General features: G+C 40.1%; 1 protein-coding gene across 1 annotated transcript in view; it reads left to right on the forward strand.

Moving 5' to 3' along the window:
- Positions 1-24,492, forward strand: part of CFAP58 (cilia and flagella associated protein 58) — a gene marked incomplete at both ends in the record, with an annotated part of 105,920 nt that extends 81,428 nt beyond the window's left edge. The window contains 3 exons of the mRNA XM_082672965.1: positions 17,642-17,761; positions 20,610-20,743; positions 24,381-24,492. Of these exons, the coding sequence (XP_082529091.1) occupies positions 17,642-17,761; positions 20,610-20,743; positions 24,381-24,492 (366 nt within the window). The remainder of the gene's footprint in view (positions 1-17,641; positions 17,762-20,609; positions 20,744-24,380) is intronic.
- Between the last annotated feature and the right edge of the window lie 2,116 nt (positions 24,493-26,608).

Consider the following 26,608-nt stretch of genomic DNA (forward strand, 5'->3'; position numbering starts at 1 on the left):
TTATAGTCCCCTACTATTATCGTGTTGCTGTCGATTTCCTCTTTTATGGCTGTTGGCATTTGGCTTATGTATTGAGGTGCTCCTATGTTGGGTGCATAAATATTTACATATGTTATATCTTCTTCTTGGATTGATCCCTTGATCATTCTGTACTGTCCTTCTTTGTCTTTTGTAATAGTCTTTATTTTAAAGTCTATTTTGTCTGATATGAAAATTGCTACTCCACCTTTCTTTTGGTTTCCATTGGCGTGGAATATCTGTTTCCATCCCCTCACTTTCAGTCTGTATGTGTCCCTAGGTCTGAAGTGCGTCTCTTGTAGACAGCATATATATGGGTCTTGTTTTTGTATCCATTCAGCCAGTGTATGTCTTTTGGTTGGAGCATTTAATCCATTTACATTTAAGGTAATTATTGATATGTATGTTCTTATGACCATTTTCTTAATTGTTTTGGGTTTGTTATTGTAGGTCTTTTCCTTCTCTTGTGTTTCCTGCCTAGAGAAGTTCCTTTAGCATTTGTTGTAGAGCTGGTTTGGTGGTGCTGAATTCTCTTAGCTTTTGCTTGTCTGTAAAGGTTTTAATTTCTCCATCGAATCTGAATGAGATCCTTTTGGGTAGAGTAATCTTGGTTGTAGGTTTTTCCCTTTCATCACTTTAAATGTCCTGCCAGTCCCTTCTGGCTTGTAGAGTTTCTGCTGAAAGATCAGCTGTTAACCTCATGGGGATTCCCTTGTATATTATTTGTTGCTTTTACCTTGCTACTTTTAATATTTTTTCTTTGTATTTAATTTTTGATAGTTTGATTAATATGTGTCATGGCATGTATCTTGTTGGATTTATCCTGTATGGGACTCTCTGCACTTCCTGGACTTGATTGACTACTTCCTTTCCCATAATAGGGAAGTTTTCAACTATAATCTCTTCATATATTTTCTCAGTCCCTTTCTTTTTCTCTTCTTCTTCTGGGACCCCTGTAATTCAAATGTTGGTGCATTTAATGTTGTCCCAGCTGTCTCTGAGACTGTCCTCAATTCTTTTCATTCTTTTTTCTTTATTCTGCTCTGAGGTGGTTATTTCCACCATTTTATCTTCCAGGTCAGTTATCCATTCTTCTGCCTCAGTTATTCTGCTATAGATTCCTTCTAGAGAATTTTTAATTTCATGTACTTTGTTGTTCATCATTGTTTGCTCTTTAGTTCTTCTAGGTCCTTGTTAAACGCTTCTTGTATTTTCTCCATTCGATTTCCAAGATTTTGGATCATCTTTACTATCATTACTCTGCATTCTTTTTCGGGGAGACTGCCTATTTCCTCTTCATTTGTTTGGTCTGGTGGGTTTTTACCTTGCTACTTCATGTGCTATGTATTTCTCTGTCTTCTCATTTTGCTTAACTTACTGTGTTTGTGGTCTCCTTTTCTCAGGCTGCAGGTCCCTAGTTCCCCTTATATTTGGTGTCTGCCCCCAGTGGGTAAGTTTGGTTCAGTGGATTGTGTAGGCTTCCTGGTGGAGGGGGACTGGTGCCTGTGTTCTGGTTGATGAGGCTGGATCTTGTCTTTCTGGTGGGCAAGACTGTGTCCGGTTGTGTATTTTGGGGTTTCTGTGAACTTATTATGATTTTAGGCAGCCTGTCTGGTAGCGGGTGGGGTTGTGTTCCTGTCTTGCTAGTTTAGCATGGAGTGTCGAGCACTGGAGCTTGCTGGTCATTGAGTGGAGCTGGGTCTTAGCGTTGAGATGGAAATCTCTAGGAGAGCTCTTGTTGACTGTAATTATGAGGGACCGGGAGGTCTCTGGTGGACCAATGTCCTGAACTCAGCTCTCCCACCTCAGAGGCTCAGGCCTGACATCAGCTGGAGCACCAAGACCCTGTCAGCTACATGGCTCAGAAGAAAAGGGAGAAAAGAAAAAAAAAGAAAGAAAGAAAGAAAAAAGTAAAATAAAGTTATTAAAAATATATATATATTATGAAAATAAAAAAGTAATAAAAAAAAAGAGAGCAACCAAACCAATAAACACATCTACCAATGATAACAAGTGCTAAAAACTATACTAAAAAAAAATGGACAGACAGAACCATAGGACAAATGGTAAAAACAAACGTATACAGACAAAATCAGAGAAAGAAACATACAATCACAAAATAAGAAAAAGGAAAAAGTATATATATATATATATATATAAGCATATTTTATGTATATATATAAAAAAGGAAGAGAGCAACCAAATCAGTAAACAAACCTACCAATGATAATCTCTAAGTACTAAACTAAGATAAACATAAAACTAGAAACAAATTAGATGCAGAAAGCAAACCCCAAGTCTACAGTTGCTCCCGAAGTCCACCACCTCAGTTTTGGGATGACTCGTTGTCTATTCAGGTATTCCACAGATGCAGAGTACATCAAGTTGGTTGTGGATATTTAATCTGCTGCTCCTGAGGCTGCTGGGAGAGATTTCCCTTTCTCTTCCTTGTTTGCACAGCTCCTGGGGATTCAGCTTTGGTTTTGGCCCCTCCTCTGTGTAGGTCGCCCTCTGGCGTCTGTTCTTCACTCAGACAGGAGGGGGTTAAAGGAGCAGCTGCTTAGGGGGTTCTGGCTCACTCAGGCTGGGGGGAGGGAGGGGGTATGGTATGCAGGGCGAGCTTGCGGTGGCAGAGGCTGGCATGACGCTGCACCAGCCTGATATGCGCTGTGTGTTCTCCCGTGGAAGTTGCTCCTGGATCACGGGACCCTGGCAGTGGCGGGCTGCACAGGCTCCCAGGAGGGGAGGTGTGGATAGTGACCTGTGCTTGCACACAGGCTTGTTGGTGGCTGCAGCAGCCTTAGCGTTTCGTGCCCATCTCTGGCGTCCACACTGATAGCTGTGGCTCACGCCCGTCTCTGTAGCTTGTTTAGGCGGTGCTCTGAATCCCCTCTCCTTACGCACTCCGAAACAGTGGTCTCTTGCCTCTTAGGCAGGTCCAGACTTTTTCCCAGACTCCCTCCCAGTTAGCTGTGGTGCACTAGCCCCCTTCAGGTTGTGTTCATGGAGCCAACCCCAGTCCTCTCCCTGGGATCTGATCTCTGAAGCCCGAGCCTCAGCTCCCAGCCCCCACCCACCCCGGCGGGTGAACAGACAAGCCTCTCAGGCTGATGAGTGCTGGTCGGCACCGATCCTCTGTGTGGGAATCTCTCCGCTTTGCCCTCTGCTCCCCTGTTGTTGTGCTCTCCTCCATCACTCCATAGCTTTGCCCCACCCCCACCCCTGCTACCCCCCATCTCTACCAGTGAAGGGGCTTCCTAGTGTGTGGAAACTTTTCCTTCTTCACAGCTCCCTCCCAGAGGTGCAGGTCCCGTCCCTATTCTTTTGTCTCTGTTTTTCCTTTTTTCTTTTGCCCTACCCAGGTACGTGGGGAGTTTCTTGCCTTTTGGGAAGTCTGAGGTCTTCTGCCGGCGTTCAGTAGATGTTCTGTAGGAGCTGTTCCACATGTAGATGTATTTTTGATGTATTTGTGGGGAGGAAGGTGATCTCCATGTCTTACTCCTCCGCCATCTTGAAGGTCCTCTCGTGAGTATTATCTTGATACTTGTTTCTCCAGAAACTTATCTCATCTGACTAATTTTTAATTTGCATACACTCTTTTGAAAGTAGAGCCATGTTATTTGTTATAAATTTTCTGTAATTCGGCTAGGGAAAACTAAAACAAATGGTAACAATGACTGGTTAATGAATTTTCTTTTACCTATTTTTTAGATGACATTTATGTTCTCTGGCAAAAACAGATTATTTGATGACAATGGTAAGATTAGTTAGCTCTAGGTAAAAATTAGTTTCCAGTTGATTGGATGTTTATTTAATGAGAGGGCATGTACTTATATTTTTTTCCTTAAACATAATTAATTACCTTAAGGAAGTAAATGTAAAAGTACAGAGACAAATGAGTAGACACACTAGTCTTTTTTTGTTTTTTATTTTTATACATTTATTTTATTTATTTTTGACTGTGTTGGGTCTTTGCTGCGCATGGGCTTTCTCTAGTTGTGGCAAGCGGGGGCTGCTCTTCATTGCAGCACACGGGCTTCTCATTGCGGTGGCTTCTCTTGTTGCGGAGCACGGGCTCTAGGCACATGGGCTTCAGTAGTTGTGGCACACGGGCTCAGTAGTTGTGGCTCGTGGGCTCTAGAGTGCAGGCTCAGTAGTTGTGGCTCACAGGCTTAGTTGCTCCGCGGCATGTGGGATCTTCCCAGACCAGGGCTCAAACCCGTGTCCCCTGCACTGGCAGGCAGATTCTTAACCACTGTGCCACCAGGGAAGCCCGACACGCTAGTCTTTATCAGTGCTTGTTCAGATGACTGCAGTGCAGAGAAATGGGAATCCAGAATTGAGATGCCTTAGAAATAAGTCTTGGCTCATGTGTAGTATCTTTAGTTCAAGGATCTGAAAATACATTACAAGCAATTAAACTTCAGGGTAGAAATGGGAATTCTGTATTGCTTATTGGTTTAAATAAGTCATAGAATTATGATTTGCTTTGGGATCCTAGGAAGTCCTTTCTTTTAGTTCTACAAATTTGTATATCTTAGGTTTCCTGGATTTTTACCTACTCCCTCAAATCAGTTCCAGATCTCAGTTCTTCTCATGCCATGTTTCTTAAAAGACTCACTTCTTTTTTACTTCTGACTTATTCTTCAGTCTCTGTGACCTTTACCCCCACACGTTACTCCAGCCTTTCTGACCAAGGTTGCTTGGTCCTCACAGCCCACCCCAGAGGCTGTTTTCAGTCCTTCTCCTCTTTCTTCTCTTTAACCCCTTTGATGTCACTGATGATTCACATCTTTCCTTCCGTTTTAAATGTCTGCCTTTTCTTGGTTTGGGGTAAATTATTCTCCCTCATTCTCTTTCTCTGGGTTTCTCATACTTACCTACCCCTTATATGCTAGTTTTCTCAAAAATCGGGTTGCCTTGGCCCTCCCTGTAAGCCATCCCAGTAGACAGATCCACTCCCATGGCTCTGGATGTGATCCATCTCTAGTTCCAACATGCTCCTCAATTCTCAAGTCTGAGACCTTATTTTCAACTTCTCTTCTAGATAGTCCCACAGGGCCTCAAGCTTAACATTTCAGGAACCCACTGATCATCAGCAGAGAATGTAGTAACAGTTCCCTTCCCCTCTCCCTATATCCTCCCCTCTCCTAGTCTGTCTGCCTCCAATGCCAACACCTCCACCCCCCGAGGTGTCCACAGTAGCAACCTTGAAGTCCTCTGGGCTCCTGTTCCTTCCTTCCTCCCTTGTCTGGTCATTCACCAAATCTCCCTGATTCTGCCTCAGAAATGTCTTCACATCTACCTACTTTCCATTCTAGTGGCCTTGGGTCCAGCTTTCTTCATCTTCTGCTTGTACTGGTCCCCTGAGCAGTCCCCTCATTCTGTTCTCTGCTTTCCTGCTGGAGTTATTCCTCTGAAGACAAACCCAGGCATGGCTCATCCTTGGCTCCCAGTTGCTTAAAGGATGTGGTCCCAAACCACATCGCATGTGCCAACCTACGCACCCAGCATTTTCTCTCCGTGTACCTGCCTCGTGTATGTACCTGCTGAGCTGGACTCACCTCTCTCCTGTTCTCATCACTGAACCTTGGCCTAAAAAGCCCTTCTTTTCTCTCTCTGCTTGGGGAAAACTCCTACTCATTCTTCAAGGGACAGTTTAAGTGACATTTTTGTGAACTCTCCCCCAACTCCTCCAAACAGTTAGTCACTCCCTGCTTTTACTGGCCACAACACTTTGTAGAAATCTTCTGTCACATCCTTGTCTCTCAGTCCTGTGACATAAGTTTAGGAAGAGAGGGACTGTCTCTTCCTCATTTGTCTTATTATTTGTATCCAAATGCTAGCACATCCTGGGCCCTTGATCAGGGTTGGGATATCACAACTTTTTAAAGTTGAAATATGATTGATGTAGAATATTGTGTTAGTTTCAGGTGTGCTACATAGTGATTTGACATTTACATATATTATGAAATGATCACAACACTAAGTCTAGTAATCATCTGTCCCCACACAAAGTTATTACAATATTATTGACCATTTTCCTTATGCTGTATGTTATATCCCCATGGCTTATTTATTTTATAACTGGTGGTTCATACCTCTTAATCCCCTTCAGCTATTTCTTCCTCCCCCTACCCGCCTCCCCTCTGGCAAGCACCTATTTGTCCTTTGTATCTGAGTCTGTTTTATTTTGTTTTTTAGATTCTACATTTAAGTGAGATCATACGGTATTTGTCTTTCTCTATCTGGCTTATTTCACAAAGCATAATACCGTCTAGATCCATCCATGTTGTTGCATATTGCAAGATTTCAATTTTTTATGGCTGAGTAATATCACTTTGTATACATATACTACATATTCTTTATCCATCATCTATCAATGGACACTTAGGTTGCTTCCATATCTTGGCTATTATAAATAATGCAGCAATGAACATTGGTGTGCATGTATCTTTTTGAATTAGTGTTTTTGTTTTCTTCAGGCAAAAACCCATAAGTGAAATTCCTGGATCATATGGTAGTTCTATTTTTAATTTTTTGAGGAACCTCCACACTCTTTTCCAACTTACAAATTGGCCACACCAATTTACAGTCCCACTACAGTGCACAAGTACTCCCTTTTCTCCACAAACTCGCCAACACTTTTTATAGTCTTTTTTGATGCTAACCATTCTGATAGGTGTGAGGTGGTATCTCATTGTGGTTTTGATTTGCATTTCCCTAATGATTTGTTACGTTGAGCATCTTATAATGTCTGTTGGCCGTCTGTATGTCATTTTTGGAAAAATGCCTATTCAGGTCCTCTGTCTGTTTTTTAATAGAGTTGTTTGGGGGTTTTTTTTGATTTGTGTTGTATGACTTCTTTGTATATTTTGGATATGAACCCCTTGCTGATTATATTGTTTGCAAATATCTTCTCCCATTGAGTAGGTTGCCTTTTCATTTTGTTGATAGTTTCCTTCCCTAAAAGCTTTTTAGTTTTATACATGTTCTATTTGTTTTTTTGTTTTGGTTTTGTAGCCCTTGTCTGAGGAAACAGATCCAAAAAGATATTGTAAAGACTGATGTCAAAGAGTTTACTGCCTATGTTTTCTTCTAGGAGTTTTTATGGCTTCAGGCCTTGCATTTAAGTCTTTAATCCATTTTAGTTTATTTTTGTATATGGTGTGATAAATTAGTTGTTTTTTTTTCAACTTTTTAAAAAAATCATTTATTTTTAATTTATTTTTTATGTGGGTAAGCATACAATTTATTTTTTCTATGTTCTTATTTTTTAATATTTTAAGTTTATTTATTTTTGGCTGCATTGGGTCTTCGTTGCTGCGTGTGGGCTTTCTCTAGTTGTGGTGAGCAGTGGCTACTCTTCATTGCAGTGCATGGGCTTCTCATTGCAGTGGCCTCTCTTGTTGTGGAGCATGGGCTCTAGGTGCATGGGCTTCAGTAGTTGTGGCTCGTGGGCTATAGAGCGCAGGCTCAGTAGTTGCGGCACATGGGCTTAGTTGCTCCGCAGCATGTGGGACCCTCCTGGACCGGGGCTCAAACCTGTGTCCCCTGCGTTGGCAGACAGATTCTCAACCACTGCACCACCAGGGAAGTCCGATAAATGAGTTTAGTTTGATTCTTTTGCACGTGCCTGTCCAATTTTCCCCACACTATTTATTGAAGAGGCTGTCTTTTCCCCATTGTATATTTTTGCCTCCTTTGTCATAGATTAATTGACCATATTGACCATATCATAATAATGATCCCATTATTTCTGGGATCGCAATTCTGTTCCATTGATTTATGTGTCTGTTTTTGTGCCAGTACCATATTGTTTTGATTACTGCAGTTTTGCAGCATAGTTTGAAATCAGGGAGCATAATACCTCCAGCTTTGTTCTTCTTTCTCAAGATTGCTTTAGCTGTTGGGGGTCTTTTGTGTTTCCATACAAATTTTAAAAATTATTTGTTCTAGTTCTGTGAAGAATGCCTTTGGTATTTTGATAGAGATTGCATTGAATCTGTTGATTGCCTGGGGAAGTATGGTCATTTTTACAATATTAATTCTTTCAATCTATTAGTATGATATATCCTTCCATTTGTTTGTGCCACCTTCATTTTCTTTCATCAGTGTCATATAGTTTTCAGAGTATAAGTCTTTAACCTCTTTGTTTAGACTTATTCCTAGACTTATTCCTAGATATTTTATTCTTCTTGATGCCATTCTAAATGGGATTGTTTCCTTAATTTCTCTTTCTGATATTCTGTTATTAGTGTATAGACATGCAGCATATTTCTGTATATTAATTTTGTATCCTACAACTTTACTGAATTTCTTTATTAGTTCTAGTAGTTTTTTGGTAGCATCTTAAGGGTTTTCTGTATATGTAGTATCATGTCATCTGCAAACAGTCAGGTTTTACTTCTTCCTTTCCAATTTGGATTTCTTTTACTTCTTTTTCTTGTCTAATTGCTGTAGCTAGGACTTCCAATACTATGATGAATAAAAGTGGCAAGAGTGGGCATTCTTGTCTTGTTTCTGATCTTAGAGGAAATGCTTTCAGCTTTTCATCAAGTTTGCTTTGGGTTTGTCACTTACGGCCTTTATGATGAAGTATATTCCCACCATATTCACTTTGTTGAGGTTTTTGTAATAAACAGATGTTGAATGTCAAAAGCTTTTTCTGCATTATTGAAAAGATCATATGATTTTTATTCTACAATTTGTTAATGTGGTGTATCACATCGATTGATTTGTGCGTAATGAACCATCTTTGTATCCCTGGGATAAATCCCACTTGATCATGGTATCAAGGTGATGCTGGCCTTGTAGAATGAGTTCAGAAGTGTTCCTTCCTCGAGGAACCAAGATGGTGGAGTAGAAGGACGTGCTCTCACTCCCTCTTGTGATAACACCAGAATAACAACTAGCTGCTGGACAGTCATCGACAGGAAGACACTGGAAGTCACCAAAAAAGATACCGCACGTCCAAAGACAAAGTAGAAGCCACAATGAGATGGTAGGAGGGGCACAATCACAGTAAAATCAAATCCCATAACTGCTGGGTGGGTGACTCACAGACTGGAGAACACTTATACCACAGAAGTCCACCCACTGGAATGAAGGTTCTGAGCCCCACGTCACGCTTCCCAACATGGCGGTCTGGCAGCGGAAGGAGGAATTCCTAAAGAGTCAGACTTTGAAGCCTAGTGGGAATTGATTGCAGAACTTCGACAGGATTGGAGAAAACAGAGACTCTACTCTTGGAGGGCACACACAAAGTAGTGTGTGCATCGGGACCCAGGGGAAGGAGCAGTGACCCCAGGGGAGACTGAACCAGACCTACCTGCTAGTGTTGGAGGACTTCCTGCAGAGGCGGGGGGTGGCTGTGGCTCACCATGGGGACAAGGACACTGGCAACAGAAGTTCTGGGAGGTACTCCTTGGAGTGAGCCCTCCCAGAGTCTGTCATTAGCCCCACCAAAGAGCCCAGGTGGGCTCCAGTGTTGGGTTGTCTCAGGCCAAACAACCAACAGGGAGGGAACCCAGCCCCACCCATCAACATTCAAGTGGATTAAAGTTTTACTGAGTTCTGCCCACCAGAGCAACAGCCAGCTCTACCTACCACCAGTCCCTCCCATCAGGAAACTTAAACAAGCCTCTTAGATAGCCTTATCCACCAGAGGGCAGACAGCAGAAACAAGAAGAACTACAGTTCTGCAGCCTGTGGAACAAAAACCACATTCACAGAAAGACAGACAAGATGAAAACGCAGAGGGCTATGTACCAGATGAAGGAACAAGATAAAACCCCAGAAAAACAGCTAAATGAAGTGGAGATAGGCAACCTTCCCGAAAAAGAATTCAGAATAATGATAGTGAAGATGAACCAGGACCCTGGAAAAAGAATGGAGGCAAAGATCGAGAAGATGCAAGAAATGTTTAACAAAGACCAAGAAGAATTAAAGAACAAACAAATGGAGATAAACAATACAATAACTGAAATGAAAACTACAGTAGAAGGAATCAATAGCAGAATAACTGAGGCAGAAAAACGGATAAGTGACCTGAAAGACAGAATGCTGGAATTTACTTCTGTGGAACAGAGTGAAGAAAAAAGAATGAAAAGAAATGAAGACAGCCTAAGAGACCTCTGGGACAACATTAAACGCAACAACATTCGCATTATAGGGGTTCCAGAAGGAGAAGAGAGAGAGCAAGGACCAGAGAAAATATTTGAAGAGATTATTGTCGAAAACTTCCCTAACATGGGAAAAGAAATAGCCACCCAAGTCCAGGAAGCTCAGAGAGTCCCATGTAGGATAAAGCCAAGGAGAAACACAACGACACACATAGTAATCAAATTGGCAAAAATTAAAGACAAAGAAAAATTATGGAAAGCAGCAAGGGAAAAACGAAAAATAACATACAAGGGAACTCCCATAAGGTTAACAGCTGATTTCTCAGCAGAAACTCTACAAGCCAGAAGGGAGTGGCATGATATACTTAAAGTGATGAAAGGGAAGAACCTACAACCAAGATTACTCTACCCAGCAAGGATCTCATTCAGATTCCATAGAGAAATCAAAAGCTTTACAGACAAGCAAAAGCTAAGAGAATTCAGCACCACCAAACCAGCTCTACAACAAATGCTAAAGGAACTTCTCTAAGTGGGAAACACAAGAGAAGAAAAGGACCTACAAAAACAAACCCAAAACAATTAAGAAAATGGTCATAGGAACATACATATAGATAATTACCTTAAATGTGAATGAATTAAATGCTCCAACCAAAAGACACAGGCTTGCTGAATGGACATAAAAACAAGACCCATATATATGCTATCTACAAGAGACCCACTTCAGACCTAGGGACACATTCAGACTGAAAGTGAGGGGATGGAAAAAGATATTCCATGCAAATGTAAGTCAAAAGATACCTGGAGTAGCAATACTCATATCAGATAAAATAGACTTTTAGAATAAAGAATATTACAAGAGACAAGGAAGGACACTACATAATGATCAAGGGATCAATCCAAGAAGAAGATATAACAATTATAAATATATATGCACCCAACATAGGAGCACCTCAATACATAAGGCAACTGCTAACAGCTATAAAAGAGGAAATCCACAGTAACAGAGTAATACTGGGGGACCTTAACACCTCACTTACACCAATGGACAGATCATCCAGACAGAAAATTAATAAAGAAGCCCAAGCTTTAAATGACACAATAGACCAGATACATTTAATTGATATTTATAGGACATTCCATCCAAAAGAGCAGATTACACTTTCTTCTCAAGTGTGCACGGAACACTCTCCAGATGGGTCACATCTTGGGTCACAAATCAAGACTCAGTAAATTTAAGAAAATTGATATCATATCAAGCATCTTTTCTGACCACAACACTATGAGATTAGATATCAATTACAAGGAAAAAAATGTAGAAAACACAAACACATGGAGGCTAAACAATATGTTACTAAATAACCAAGAGATCACTGAAGAAATCAAAGAGGAAATCAAAAAATACCTAGAGACAAATGACAATGAAAACGCCACGATCCAAAATGTATGGGATGCAGCAAGAGCAGTTCTAAGAGGGAAGTTTACAGCAATACAAGCCTACCTCAAGAAACAAGAAAAATCTCAAATAAACAATCTAACCTTACACCTAAAGGAACTAGAGAAAGAAGGACAAACAAAATCCAAAGTTAGCGGAAGGAAAGAAATCATAAAGATCAGAGCAGAAATAAATGAAATAGAGACAAAGAAAACAATAGCAAAGATCAATAAAACTAAAGAAGAAGATAAACAAAATTGATAAACCACTAGCCAGACTCATCAAGAAAAAGAGGGAGGGGACTCAAATCAATAAAATTAGAAATGAAAAAGGAGAAGTTACAACAGACACCGCAGAAATACAAAGCATCCTAAGAGACTACTACAAGCAACTCTATGCCAATAAAATGGACAACCTGGAAGAAATGAACAAATTCTTAGAAAGGTATAACCTTCCAAGATTGAACCAGGAAGAAATAGAAAATATGAATAGACCAATCACAAGTAATGAAATTGAAACTGTGATTAAAAATCTTCCAACAAACAAAAGTCCAGGAACAGATGGCTTCACAGGTGAACTCTATCAAACATCTAGAGAAGAGCTAACACCCATCCTTCTCAAACTCTTCCAAAATATTGCAGAGGAAGGAACACTCCCAAACTCATTCTACAAGGCCACCATCACTCTGATACCAAAACCAGACAAAGATACTACAAAAAAGAAAATTACAGACCAATATCACTGATGAATATAGATGCAAAAATTCTCTACAAAATACTAGCAAAGAGAATCCAACAACACATTAAAAGGATCATACACCATGATCAGGTGGGATTTATCCCAGGGATGCAAGGATTCTTCAATATACGCAAATCGATCAATGTGATACACAATATTAACAAATTGAAGAATAAAAACCATATGATCATCTCAATAGATGCAGAAAAAACTTTTGACAAAATCCAACATCCATTTATGATAAAAATTGTGCAGGAGGTGGGCATAGAGGGAACCTACCTCAACATAATAAAGGCCATATATGACAAACCCACAGCAAACATCATTCTCAATGGTGAAAAACTGAAACCATTTCCTCTAAGATGAGGAACAAGACAAGGATGTCCACTCTCACCACTATTATTCAACATAGTTTTTGAAGTCCTAGCCACGGCAATCAGGGAAGAAAAAGAAATAGAAGGAATACAAATTGGAAAAGAAGAAGTAAAACTATCACTGTTTGCAGATGACATGATACTATACATAGAGAATCCTAAAAATGCCACCAGAAAACTACTAGAGCTAATCAATGAATTTGGTAAAGTTGCAGGATACAAAATTAATGCACAGAAATCTCTTGCATTCCTATACACTAATGATGAAAAATCTGAAAGTGAAATTAAGCAAACACTCCCATTTACCATTGCAACAAAAAGAATAAAATACCTAGAAATAAACCTACCTAAGGAGACAAAAGACCTGTATGCAGAAAACTATAAGACACTGATGAAAGAAATTAAAGATGATACAAACGGATGGAGACATATACCATGTTCTTGGATTGGAAGAATCAATATTGTGAAAATGAGTATACTACCCAAAGCAATCTACAGATTCAATGCAATCCCTATCAAATTACCAATGGCATTTTTTACGGAACTAGAACAAAAAATCTTAAAATTTGTATGGAGACACAAAAAACCCCGAATAGCCGAAGCAGTCTTGAGGGAAAAAAACGGAGCTGGAGGAATCAGACTCCATGACTTCAGACTATACTACAGTGCTACAATAATCAAGACAGTATGGTACTGGCACAAAAACAGAATCATAGATCCATGGAGCAAGATAGGAAGCCCAGAGATAAACCCACACACCTATGATCAACTAATCTATGACAAAGGAGGCAAGGATATGCAATGGAGAAAAGACAGTCTCTTCAATAAGTGGTGGTGGGAAAACTGGACAGCTACATGTAAAAGAATGAAATTAGAACACTCCCTAACACCATACACAAAAATAAACTCAAAATGGATTAGAAACCTAAATGTAAGACCAGAGATTATAAAACTCTTTGAGGAATGCATAGGAAGAACACTCTTTGACATAAATTACAGCAAGATCTTTTTTGATCCACCTCCTGGAGTAATGGAAATAAAAACAAAAATAAACAAATGGGACCTAATGAAACTTAAAAGCTTTTGCACAGCAAAGGAAGCTATAAACAAGATGAAAAGATAACCCTCAGAATGGGAGAAAATATTTGCAAACGAATCAATGGGCAAAGTATTAACCTCCAAAATATATAAACAGCTCTTGCAGCTCAATATTAAAGAAAGAAACAACCCAATCCAAAAATGGGCAGAAGACCTAAATAGACATTTCTCCAAAGAAGACATACAGATGGCCGAAAAGCACGTGAAAAGCTGCTCAACGTCACTAATTATTAGAGAAATGCAACTCAAAACTACAATGATGTATCACCTCATACCAGTTAAAATGGGCATCATCAGAAAATGTACAAACAACAAATGCTGGAGAGGGTGTGGAGAAAAGGGAATCCTCTTGCACTGTTGGTGGGAATGTAAATTGATACAGCCACTATGGAGAACAGTATGGAGGTTCCTTAAAAAACTAAAAATAAAACTACCATATTATCCAGCAATCCCACTACTGGGTATATACCCAGAGAAGACCATAATTCAAAACGACACATGCACCCCAATTTTCATTGCAGCACTATTTACAATAGCCAGGTCATAGAAGCCACCTAAATGCCCATTGACAGATGAATGGATAAAGAAGATGTGGCACATATATACAATGGAATATTACTCAGCCATAAAAAGGAACGAAATTGAGTCATTTGTTGAGACGTGGATGGATCTAGAGACTGTCATACAGAGTGAAGTAATTCAGAAGGAGAAAAACAAATATCGTATATTAACACGTATATGTGGAACCTAGAAAAACAGTACAGATGAACCGGTTTGCAGGGCAGAAGTTGAGACACAGATGTAGAGAACAAACGTATGGACACCAAGGGGGGAAAGCCGCAGGGGGGTGGGGATGGTGGTGTGCTGAGTTGGGCGATTGGGATTGACATGTATACACTGATGTGTATAAAATTGATGACTAATAAGAACCTGCTGTATAAAAACATAAATAAAATTTAAAAATTAAAAAAAAAAGAAGTGTTCCTTCTTCCACAGATTTTTGGAGTAGCTTGATAGTAATAAGTATCAACTTTTCTTTAAATGTTTGGTAGAATTCACCTGTGAAGCCATCTGATCTTGGACTTTGTTAGATATTTTTTATTACCGATTAAATTTCATTAATTGGTCTGTTCATATTTTCTATTTCTTCTGTCATGATTCAGTTTTGGAGATTGTATGTTTCTAGGAATTTATCCATTTCTTCTAGGTTGTCCATTTTACTGGCGTCTAATTGTTCGTAGTAATCTCTTATGATCCTTTGTATTTTGGTGGTGTTGGTTGTAACTTTTCTTTCATTTCTGATTTTTTGTTTATTTGGGTCCTCTCTCTCTCTCTCTTCAAAGGTGGCCCTGCTCACTCCCTTTGGTGAGGTTAACCCCAACCCTAGCCCTGCCCTGTTGTGCTTTGATGACGTTTCCACTTCCAGTGATGCACTTCCTGCTGAGTCATTTCTGGCTGATGCATCTCCACTTCCAGTTACACCACTTGCCACGCCCCCCCACACGTGACCGTGAATGAAAGAACCAGATAACAGGGAAACTTCAGGGTGAGAGAATATAAGCAGGAAAAGCTGACCATAGTGCACTGCCATGGCAACTTATCGCTGTGGTCCCTTCTGTGAGGTTATCATCTGCCTGCCTTGTGACGTTGAGCAACATCTGTCTGGCATATGTGACAGCATCATATGATGGCTGGACAGCACTCCCATTACACTGCGCATGGATACCCTCTGGGACAACCAACAGGTGAACCAGCAGATGGCTGTCCTTGCTCTGATTCTTTATTATTTCTCTATTTCATTTATTTCTTCTCTGATCTTTATTATTTCTTTTCTGTCCCCTAACTTTCAGTCTGTGTGTGTCTTCCGATCTGAAGTGAGTCTCTTGTAGGCAGCATACATTTGGGTTTTGTTTTTGTATTCATTCATCTACTCTATGTCTTTTGATTGGAGCAGTTAGTCCATTTACATTTAATTCTTGATATTTTGTTAATTTCTTTTTTAAAGTTTTTTGTTCCTTTCTTTTTCTTTTGCTCTCTTCCCGTGTGATTTGATGACTGTCTGTAGTGTTACGGTTGAATGCCTTTCGCTTTTTGTGTGTGTGTATCTATTATTATATATTTATATATATATATATGTGATATATATATGTGATTATTTTAAGTTGCTGATCTCTTAAGTTTGAATGCATTCTAATCAGCCTACATTTTCATTCCCCACCTACCATGGTTAATGTTTTTGATGTCATATTTTACATCATTTTGTTTTGTGTATCTCTTAACTACGTATTGTGATATAGATGATTTTACTACTTTTAGCTTACAGCCTTCCTACTAGCTTTATACATTGTTGACTTACTACCTTCACTGTATGTTTAGCTTTACTAGTAAGATCTTTCCTTTCATAATTTTCATATTTCTAGTTGTATCCTTTTCTTTTACACCTAGAAAAATTCCTTTAACATTTCTTTTAAAGCCCGTTTAATGGTGCTAAACTCTTTTAGCTTTTGCTTATCTGTAAAACTCTTTATCTCTCCTTCAAATCTAAATGATAACCTTGCTGGGTAGAGAATTTTGGGCTGTAAGTTTTTTCCTTTCATCGCTTTGAATATATTGTGTCTCTCCCTTCTGGCCTGCAAAGTTTCTTCTGAAAAGCCAGCTGATAATCTTATGGGAATTCCCATGTATGTAACTAGTTGCTTTTCTCTTGATTTTTAATATTCTCTCTTTATCTTTAATTTTTGCCATTTTAATTACAGTGTGTCTTGGTGTGGTCTTCTTTGGGTTGATTCTGTTTGAGACTACTCTCTGTGCTTCCTGGACCTGGATGTCTTATCTTTCCAAGGTTAGGGAAGTTTTCAGCTATTATTTCTTCAGATATTTTCTGTGCCCCTTTCTCTCTCTCTTCTCCTTCTGGGATCCCTATAATGCAAATGTTATTACACTTGATGTTATACCAGAGGTCTCTTAAACTATCCTTATTTTTTTTTTAATTCTTCTTTCTGTTCAGCTTTGTAATTTCCACTACTCTATCTTCTGGTTTATAGTTCCTCTGTACCATCTAATCTACTGTTGATTCCTTCTAGTGTATTGTTAATTTCAGTTATTGTATTCTTCAGCTGTGTTGGTTCTTCTTTATATTCTCTAACTCTTCATGGAAATTCTTACTGTGTTCATACATTCTTCTCCCAAGTTCAGTGAGCATCTTTATGATTATTACCTTGAGCCCTCTGTTGGATAGATTGCTTATCTCCACTTCTTTTAGTTCTTTTTCTGAGGTTATGTCTTCTTCCTTCATTTGTAATATATTACTCTGTCTCCTCATTTTGCCAATTCTCTGTGTTCATTTCTATGTGTTAGGTACATCAGTTACATTTTCCAATCTTGGGGAAGTTGCCTTATGTAGGAGATATCCTTTAGGGCCCAGCAACACACTCCCCTCTGGTCACCAGAGCTGTATGCTCTAGTGGTGCCCCCTTTGTGGACTGCATGTGTCCTTCTATTGTGGCAGGGCTGACTACTGTGGGCATGTTGGTAGGTGGAGCTGGCCCCTGGCCAGGCTGGCTGGGAGGCCATTCCTCATGCAGTTGTTGCAAGTCCACTGGAGGGCAGGGTAGGCTTCCCATGTGGTTTGCCACACAACCTGGGGGTTGCAAGGCTGCTGCTGGCCTGCTGGTGGGCAGTGCCGGGTCCCTATGTGGTTTGATGCTTGATTGAATGAATCTACGTGTGAATGTAATCAGTGTGGAGCTGGGAAGGACCTTAGGATGATCCCAGATCATCCTGACCATGCTGTTGAAGGCACTTCCCTTGTCTTGATGCGGTTATTTATCTCCACTTGTGGTTATACTCTCCACCAGGAAAAGGAGAAACTGTATGTGGAACTAAAGCACATCCTGGCCCGGCAGCCTGGGCCTGAGGCTGCAGAGCAGCTACAGATCTACCGCCACACGCTGCGGGAGAAGACCAAGCAGCTTAAAGTAAGTGGTAGCCTCTGCTCCTTCCTGGCTGAAGGACAGACACACTCTGGGGAATACCCATGGACAAGTCTACTGGCTCAGTACAAGGAGCCAGTCTCCCAAATGCTGTCCTCCTTTGATATCAGCTTTTTTAGTGTTCCAGTCCTGGGAGGCACAGGGCAAGCCTTAAAGCTACCCCTCCGCTCCTAAGCTAATAGACTCCCACAAAACAGGGAGATGAACAAGTGGAGAAAGAGCTGGGGAGAGGATGATGGCAATGGGATAGAAATTTGGAGGACAAGGTTTGTATAGATTATCTCAAGATGATTTAGAGGATTCGAATGGTGGGAAAGAACAGAGGGAATATTTTAACACCACTGCCCACTGAAGCAGATCATTGTGTCAAAGCAGGTTTTTACTATTCATTCCACCTGAAATACATGTACACAAAACACAGGCTACTCGCCAGTCCCCAGGAACCTTGCTTCATGACCATCTATGAAATAAGAAGCCATGAAAGGGAAGTAAAATCATTTTAGGATTCTGTTAGTGTAAGTTCCCTTCTAAGTGACATAAGAACATTAGCTGGGGAGATGGAATGTTTTAGTATTATATGTGCCTTTTTAAAGTTTTCTCAAAAACTGTGTGTTCCCACTATATCCTCAGCTTTACCTCCTAAAAAGTACTTAGATATTCTTGGCATGTTAGGGAAGCCTTATACACACACATGCACAGAATGTAGCGCATGGCAGCTGAATTCTGGCACTTTCCTGTGCAGTGATGGTAATAATCATTGCCTTTCTGCCTGGGGTAAAGTAGATGCCACGCTACTAATACAGTACTAAACCTTTCACAAATACAATGTTGTGAAATCACATCCTTTTACTTAAAGAGAGCAGATGAAACAGAAACGTAATGAGAGCATTAATTTTCAACTTATCACTGTTAAGCATTCATTTTACATGAGTATCCTGAGACATAATTTGAGTTTTGTAGGAGGCATAATCTTTTGATTATTTTCATCCTTTTAAACAATTGAATATATCAAATAAAATAAAAACTTATTTTCTCAGGATTGGGTGTAAATTAGAAAAGCACATGTCTTTACACTACTCTCAGATAGGCATACTTAGCGCTGGGTTGTATTCAGTGGTTCATAGCAGACTTTTGTTACTTTAAGCCTTTATCTGAGGGTATCCAGATTTTTGCTCTGAATGACATGTGACCCCTGGTGGAAGATTCAGGGGTGGATAATACCAAGCCTGTCCACCAGTTTGTCCTCATTATCTGGGCTCTTTTAGGAAATTCCACATTCATTGTTTGGAAATAAGGTCTTTGTTCCTAAGAGTTTAACTATTTTTTTTTTAACATCTTTATTGGAGTAAAATTGCTTTACAAGGGTGTGTTAATTTCTGCTGTATAACAAAGTGAATCAGCTATACATATACATATATCCCCATATCTCCTCCCTCTTGCGTCTCCCTCCCACCCTCCCTATCCCACCCCTCTAGGTGGTCACAAAGCACCGAGCTGATCTCCCTGTGCTATGCAGTTGCTTCCCACTAGCTATCTATTTTACGTTTGGTAGTGTATATATGTCAATGCTACTCTCTCGCTTCATCCCAACTTAACCTTCCCCCTCCCGTGCCCTCAAGTCCATTCTCTACGTCTGCGTCTTTATTCCTATCCTGACCCTAGGTTCATCAGAACCTTTTTTTTTTTTAAGATTCCATATATATGTGTTAGCATACGGTATTTGTTTTTCTCTTTCTGACTTACTTCACTCTGTATGACAGACTCTAGGTCCATCCACCTCACTGCAAATAACTCAGTTTTGTTTCTTTTTATGGCTGAAGACAGTTTTTCTTCCAATGTGAAAAGCATATTCTTTAGCTCGTGATAACATCGTCAGAATCCTTTTCACAGCAGTTAAGAGGAAATAGTTCAGAAGCAGACGAACACTCGAAAGATAAACATCTGCCTTTTATGCAAATTTTTTAAAAATGCAGAACTAGACGAAAACCAAATCAAATCTATTGCATGCCCCTTAGGACAGTAGCCTCCCTTTTTTCCCCTTGGTTTTTGTTGGGGGTACCCCTCGTTTTAGTGTGCTCTACACATCCGTTTAGGTGAGTAAATTCCCTCTTTCCCTGTCCAGCCTGAAACCAGTAGCATCTGCTGAACACAACAGTGCAAGAGGCAGGTAATTAGGTTTCCTATTAGAGCCCCTCGCATGCAGTACACTCTCCCTGCAGATATCATAGCCCCCTGCTTCTTAGAGGTAAGTCCCAGTGCTGGAATAAAGAGAGAACCTGTGAATAGTCCCAAAGGGCACAGTAAAGAGGTGATTGACATTCAGCAGAACAACAACCTTGGAAAACATATAAATTGAATACCTACTGAGTGGTGGTGGGGGCAGGATGATTCTGAGTAATTTTTACAGTAATCCTCAGATGAATCACGCTCTCTTGCAATGACTTTTCTGAATGCTTTATTTAAAAAAGGCTTTAAAAGCAATTTTATGCTGTACGTCTGGGAGTTTTTCTGTTTCGACTCACAGTATTCTTGAACCACATTACACCATTCACACGTGAGCCTGTTTACATGTGCCTGATAGTTCTCCTTTAAAGCAGGGGAATGAGGTTCCATTGTTTGCCACTGGATTATGAGTCTTCAGACCTCCGTCAGATTTTTACCTAGATACAGACCTTGAACTGGTAGAAGTGTGCGGATTAACTGTTAAACCTGGGCATGGTTTTGTATCTCTAGCCTCACTGAGGTAAGTGGCTGCAGATTAAAAAGATTTTTCAGAGAAGGATATTGTCTCACCGCGCATCTTCCGTTAATGCTGCTTTATTTGTCACGCTAGGTTTTGTCTTCAGAACTGAATATGTATGAATCACAGAGCCAAGAATATAAGTATGAGATCGAGAAGCTTAGCAATGAACTGCTGAACTTAAAGAAGAAATACCTTGCTCAGAAACGTAAAGAATACATTCAGAAGTAAGAATTAGTCAAATGTTCTAGTTCTGTTGTGCCTGTTAACTGCTGATAAGAAAATAATTGAAGACAGTCACAGAGTCACAGACTTCACTGGGGTAAACTAAGTCAGGGGTGAGCAAATTACTTTCTACAGGTCCCTCAGTGGGCTGGTGTTAGAGCAAGACGGGCGTCTCCTTTGATACTGAGACCACTCCTTAGGACCCTAACAGGGATTCATTAATATCAGCTCACTGGTGGACCTTGTGTGGAGCAGAGGAAACCTAGTGTGATTTTTTCCCCCACACAGTTCTCACGGTTTGGAGATAATCATTCCATAACTATGTCTGCAGAGGAGGTTCACGATTAGCCTTGTATGGGCTGAAGCATATTCACACTTAAAACCACTGTAATTATGAGCAGTTCACGAGTAATTTTCACCTGTGTTTTAGATAAACTGTCTCTGAACCATTTCTGTGTCTAGTACCTGACTTCAGTATCTGCTGTAGGGTATCAGCATGAGCATTCTTCTAGGAGATGATAATGCAGATATCAGGTGAATATTTTGGGTTTCAGGATGCCTACATGTTGAAGAGTAAATGTTCTCTTCACTTTGTTATTGTTTGCCTAATCCTGGGGTGAGTGAGTGGGCCCAGATGAATCAGCAGGTTTGAACCTTGGCTGTGTGCATTGCCCAAATCATCTTGTTCATCCTGTAGAGGCTCACATTGTGAGTTGAAAGTCAGGCTTGGTATTTCATCCACATGGGCGTTTCAAGGACATGGTGAAACAGGGTTTGAACGCATGCATCAATAATCCATTAGTGGCAAACAGCTACTTAAAGTAGCTGGATGCGAATTCATTTGCCAGTAAAAATCTATCCTTTTTTGTATATCAGAATATTCCCCCATTCCACATTTAGATGCCAGTTCCTTGGTAGACTAAAATATTGCTAAAAACTATAGCTAATTTAGATGGGTCTGGCTTAATGTGTGGGTCTAGCAACTATCTGATGCAGAATCACTGGTGAGATTTATTAAACATGCAGGTTCCTAGGCCCCATTTCCAGATATTTGGATTCAGCAGGTTCTGGATGGGCCTCAAAAATCTGCAGTTTAATTGCTCTCTAGGTGAATTCCATGCACACTGATGTTTGAGAACCACCGATGTTAATGATGTGAATTGAATGAATGTTGGAGTAGAAACACTAGTTTTCTTTTAGGGCACCAAAGTTGTGCTTATCAAATGTCATGTCTAGTTTCCACGTGAGGCAGTTGTCTAGCTCTGTGGCCTTCAGACTTTCTGAGTGTGCACTCTTATCAGTAAAACAATTTTGAACTTGCAGCCCCCCTGATATATACGCATATAGTTTTTAAAATTAAAAAAATACTATTTTGGAATAGTTTTTTACCTCCAATATATTTTAATTTATAAAGTACACACAAATACTATTGTCACTTTGTGAGTAATTATTAGTAAAGAAAGATTTTTAATTTTCAAAGATAAAATATTGAATCTCTAATATCTTCTTGCCACTTGACAACAGGTCATCCCACTCATCTTGTAGAGTTCACACACTCCATTTTGGAGACCAGTGGTCCAGTTGAAACAGTTATAAACAGCTGGCTTGGCTAAACAGTTAATTGCCTTCCTAGAGCTAATTAACTCACCTGCCTTGGCCCTGGGATTTGGCCTAGTTTCCATTGACCTTATTGATCCCCCGGCCAGGCACACACAGTTTTTTGGACACAGGGAGCATGCTGACAGAGGGACACCCCTCTGATAGCTCATTCCCTCCCAATGGCCCATCCACTAGAATTGCACTGCCCCCCGGGCAGTATGCCACTTGTGGCTATTTAAATTAAAGTGAATTGCAATTCAATCAAATTAGAAATTTAGTTCCTTAATTGCACTAGTCACATTTCACCTACTTAGTAGCCATGTGTGGCTAGTGGATGCCGCATTGGGCAGCTCAGAAACAGAGCTTTTCCACCATCATGGAAAGTTCTGTCAGATAGCACTGCTCTAGACTCTGCCTTTGCCTTGAATCCTCATTCCTTGTGGCCAATCTGACCTGGCTAGGGCATCATTTGGTCGTTCCATTTAGTTGGGATCCATAAACTGGAGGGAGACAGAGAGTTATGAGTTCATGGGAGAACAGGGAAAAGAAAAAAAAAAGATTAAGGAGCTGAAGGAAAATATGCCCAGGCAAGAACAAAAGTGCTGAGATGGTTTAGACTGGAAGGAAGAAGGCTGAAGGGAGTCATTAAGATGGTCTATAAATGCATTAAAAAGATCATATAAAGGAGACATTATTCCCATTAGTCAACTTAGATCAGGCCAGAAGCATTAAGCTTAAGTTCCTTCAGAGAGGAAATTTTAGGTTATTTAAGGCGAGAGAGGGCAGGGGGAGGGGGGCACTGCCTGCAGCTAGCAACAGTCAGGAGGTAGACAAATTGTCAGAGTACTTGAAGGAATCTTCTTTGGTGGGCCCACTCAAGGCTAAAGCTTTTGTCCTGTTTATGGAGGACGGCTTTTATAATAATGAAATCAATTCTGCTAAGGGACAGCTGGATTGATTAACAAATTCTCTGCAGGTTCTTTTCAAATGGAATAATTTAGAATAATCTCTGTGGCTATTCTCCTCACACATACTCTTTATAAAATAGCAACTCATATCATTTTTACCTTTTTGCCTTTTTTTTTTCACTTTTCTCAAACCCTGTTTTTATCATGCTCCAGTCCTGACCTGCACTCCTACCCACCTGCCCTGTCTAGAGTCTGCAGTACAATTCAGATTCTTTTGCAAAAGGTAGAATTCTCTTCCCTGAAGTAAATCACTTTTATTAGCCAAATCTAATTGGTTTTAGTCTTAGTAGTTTGCTCAGTTTTTATTTTTAAAAAGGGACTCCAAAGATGTTTTCCATAAGACCCTAATTATTCAATAGGTAATTTTTATAAATTTAAGATACCTCTGCAGGAAACCTGAATGTGTGTGTGTGTGTGTGTGTGTGTGTGCGCGTGTGTGTGTATATGTGTGGGTATTTAAAGAAGACCTGCATAGAAGATACATTGTAGATTTTAGATTAGAACTTCCTTTATCTATTGCCAAATGTACCATCTTATTTATCTTTCCCAGCTTTTCTCATATCTTAAACTATTTCTAATAATAACTGCTGCTCATCTAAAGTTATAGGAAAATTTGTATTTTATAAATGTCCAAGTTTGATGAAGATACCTTGTGTGTGTGATAAATATTTATGTTTCCACTGAAACTTTGGATTATAAAAGTTGATAAATGATGAATTAGTCATTATAATTGAGCCAAGAGAAAGATTCTTCTGACTGATCTTTGGAACTAAACAAATGCTTTATAAAATAGGAAGATGATTACAAGTCAGGAGCCTCTAGTCCACAGGGTCTGAGCTATTATGAGGCCTTCTGTCCGTATTTAGATCAACATTAGGAAAGCACATTTAATTGTGTCTTTCCCTAATTCTATGTGTTATCAGTAACACCTAATTAGATTTAAACCACCACCTTGTCTCAAACTGGAAGCTTTGATCAAAGCAGTTTTCAGTGGCTAATTCACCCTAAGAACTATCAAACATAGAAGAGGAAAAAGATGGTAAGAAGTTAACTTTCACCTCCTCTCTTATAGGAACAAGGACAGAATAGGTACGGAGAATGCCTTCTCAGTGGCCAAACTAACTGGCCCTCGTTTTGCGGGGGGTGGATTTCCCCTCAGCAAGTCATCCAAGATGAAGTCCTAACTCCGAGCTGCTGGCTGGGTCCAGTTGAACAGCTCACGAAATTCACTCTGGAACATTTTGGAGGAATCTCTTTGAAATCCCTTGGATCACAGACATTTAGGGAAATCAGTCCTCAGATTCCAGGATGGAAAGAAACGCAGAACTATTATAGTCATGTACATGTAAGAGTGATGACGTTCTACATAGTCCACATGGATATTAACAGAGTGTAATTATATCTGTTCAATTAGGCCAACCCATTCCATGAAGCAGATCTTTTGTTACTACCACACTGATTTATTTTGAAATGCACCACATCTAGATACTCTGTATGGATGAAAGTTTGGATCCTAATGTCTATTATAGACATCAGTGCATAGGTTTTATATTTTTAAAAAAATTTTTTGAAATGCAATGCATTCTTATTAATAAGAATCTATTATAATTATTCCTCATTAACAAGTCATTGATGAGATGAGAAAGAAGGACACACTCTCGAGTATTTAAAAAGTGTTCTGAGAGTGATTTCTATGTGGAAGTTCTTTTCAGGCCTGGGGTATGACAATCTATTCCAAAGAGACATACTAATAAATGCTTCATCATAAAAAATAAAAAGAACCTTTGTAGAGATTTTGATCTTTGCTTTGGTAGAGTACGTAATTAAAGTTTAAAACTACTGTGAGAAATGTTTAACCCAAGGATGTGATTCAGAGGAACCAAGACTGTAAAATGAGGGGTTTCGGCTGGTATCCATTGAAGGTCTATCCTTTCTAGACCTCACACTTGGAGAACAGAGTTACATGGGACAGAGATCTGTTTGCCTTCCAGGCTGCAGGCCAGCATTTTGAGCCGCTGAATCCATTGTATTTTCTTTGTATTGAAGCCACAGTTATGTGGGCATCAGTTCAAAGTTCCCTTGTTTAAAGTGTCCAGTCAGTAATATTATGTGGGACACTCTGGCCATCTCTCTCCCAATAACTTGACCTCTGTAATTTTTTAAAAATAATTGAGGAGTAAGTAGCTTATGGATAAGTAAGGCCAGTATAAGTAGATCATTCCATTTGTGCTGCAGAACTGAGGTTCCCATTGAGAGGAGCAGGAGACTTAATGGCCCCAAGATGTTTGTTTAGATTATCCAGAGAGGTGGGAGTTTAGAGGGATCTAAAATCATATTCCGCTGTCCCTCTCAGTTCACCGCCAGAAGCAGACCCAATGCAATGATGGCCATGAAAGCGATTGATTCTGAAATGATCCCAGGAAACATCCTAAGAGTTGGGAAAGTAGGACAGGGAAGGGAAGGAGACCAACCTAAGGCTCAATGTCAAGTTCCATGGTGGGAGACTTTGGCTGGACCTTTCAGGGAGCTCTGGAGACAATGTAATCACATCTCAGAGTGTCCCCATCAGGGTGAGGGAACTGGGATATTTATATCCCCCATGCTTCCAGTCACTGGCCAAGGACTGCTCTGGAAGGGTCTTTCTGGTCTTCCCTGTAGGCAAACCAGCTCTCAAAGAGACAGCGGTTGCTGACTGTTGGAAGCAGAAGTGGTTAAGGGCTGAGGGAACTGAGTCAGGCAGTGTCATCCTCTGTTGCTTCTCTCACATGATCACAGTCGAGAGCTGCAGATGGAAATCAACCTCCAGTGTAGCTGGTGACCCCGTGGTGAGGTGTGATCATCAGCAATTTGGGTACCATGCGGGAGCATGAGAATGGTCATATACACGAGAGAATTTGCTTAGAAAACCTTAAACCTGAAGAATCACAATGGGGCCATTTCCAGTTTTGAAAATCACTGATGCTGTATTCCCTCAGAGCCAACCACATTCTGTTTAGACAGAAGACTTTTACAGGTAAGGTGAGGCAAGACAGTTATGACATATGCAGCACTGGAGGGTTTCCCATCCATTCAGGAACATTTTGAAGTATAGTCATAGCCAACTTCCTTCTGAGCCCTTGGGTGGCTTTTTGAGAGGTTCACTTCTCTAGAGAAATGGGGTCTGTGATTCTTGATCTATTGCAGTATGGCAAAGACTCTGGAGACAGATGCCAGGTTCAAATCCTGGCTCGTCATAACAATTGAGTTGTTTTGAGGATTAAATGAGTTAATGTATGTAAGCTTAGAACAATGTCAGGCCCA

Source organism: Grampus griseus (assembly GCF_964374135.1).
Source record: "Grampus griseus genome assembly, chromosome: 16".
In the NCBI taxonomy this organism is placed as follows: Eukaryota; Metazoa; Chordata; class Mammalia; order Artiodactyla; family Delphinidae; genus Grampus; species Grampus griseus.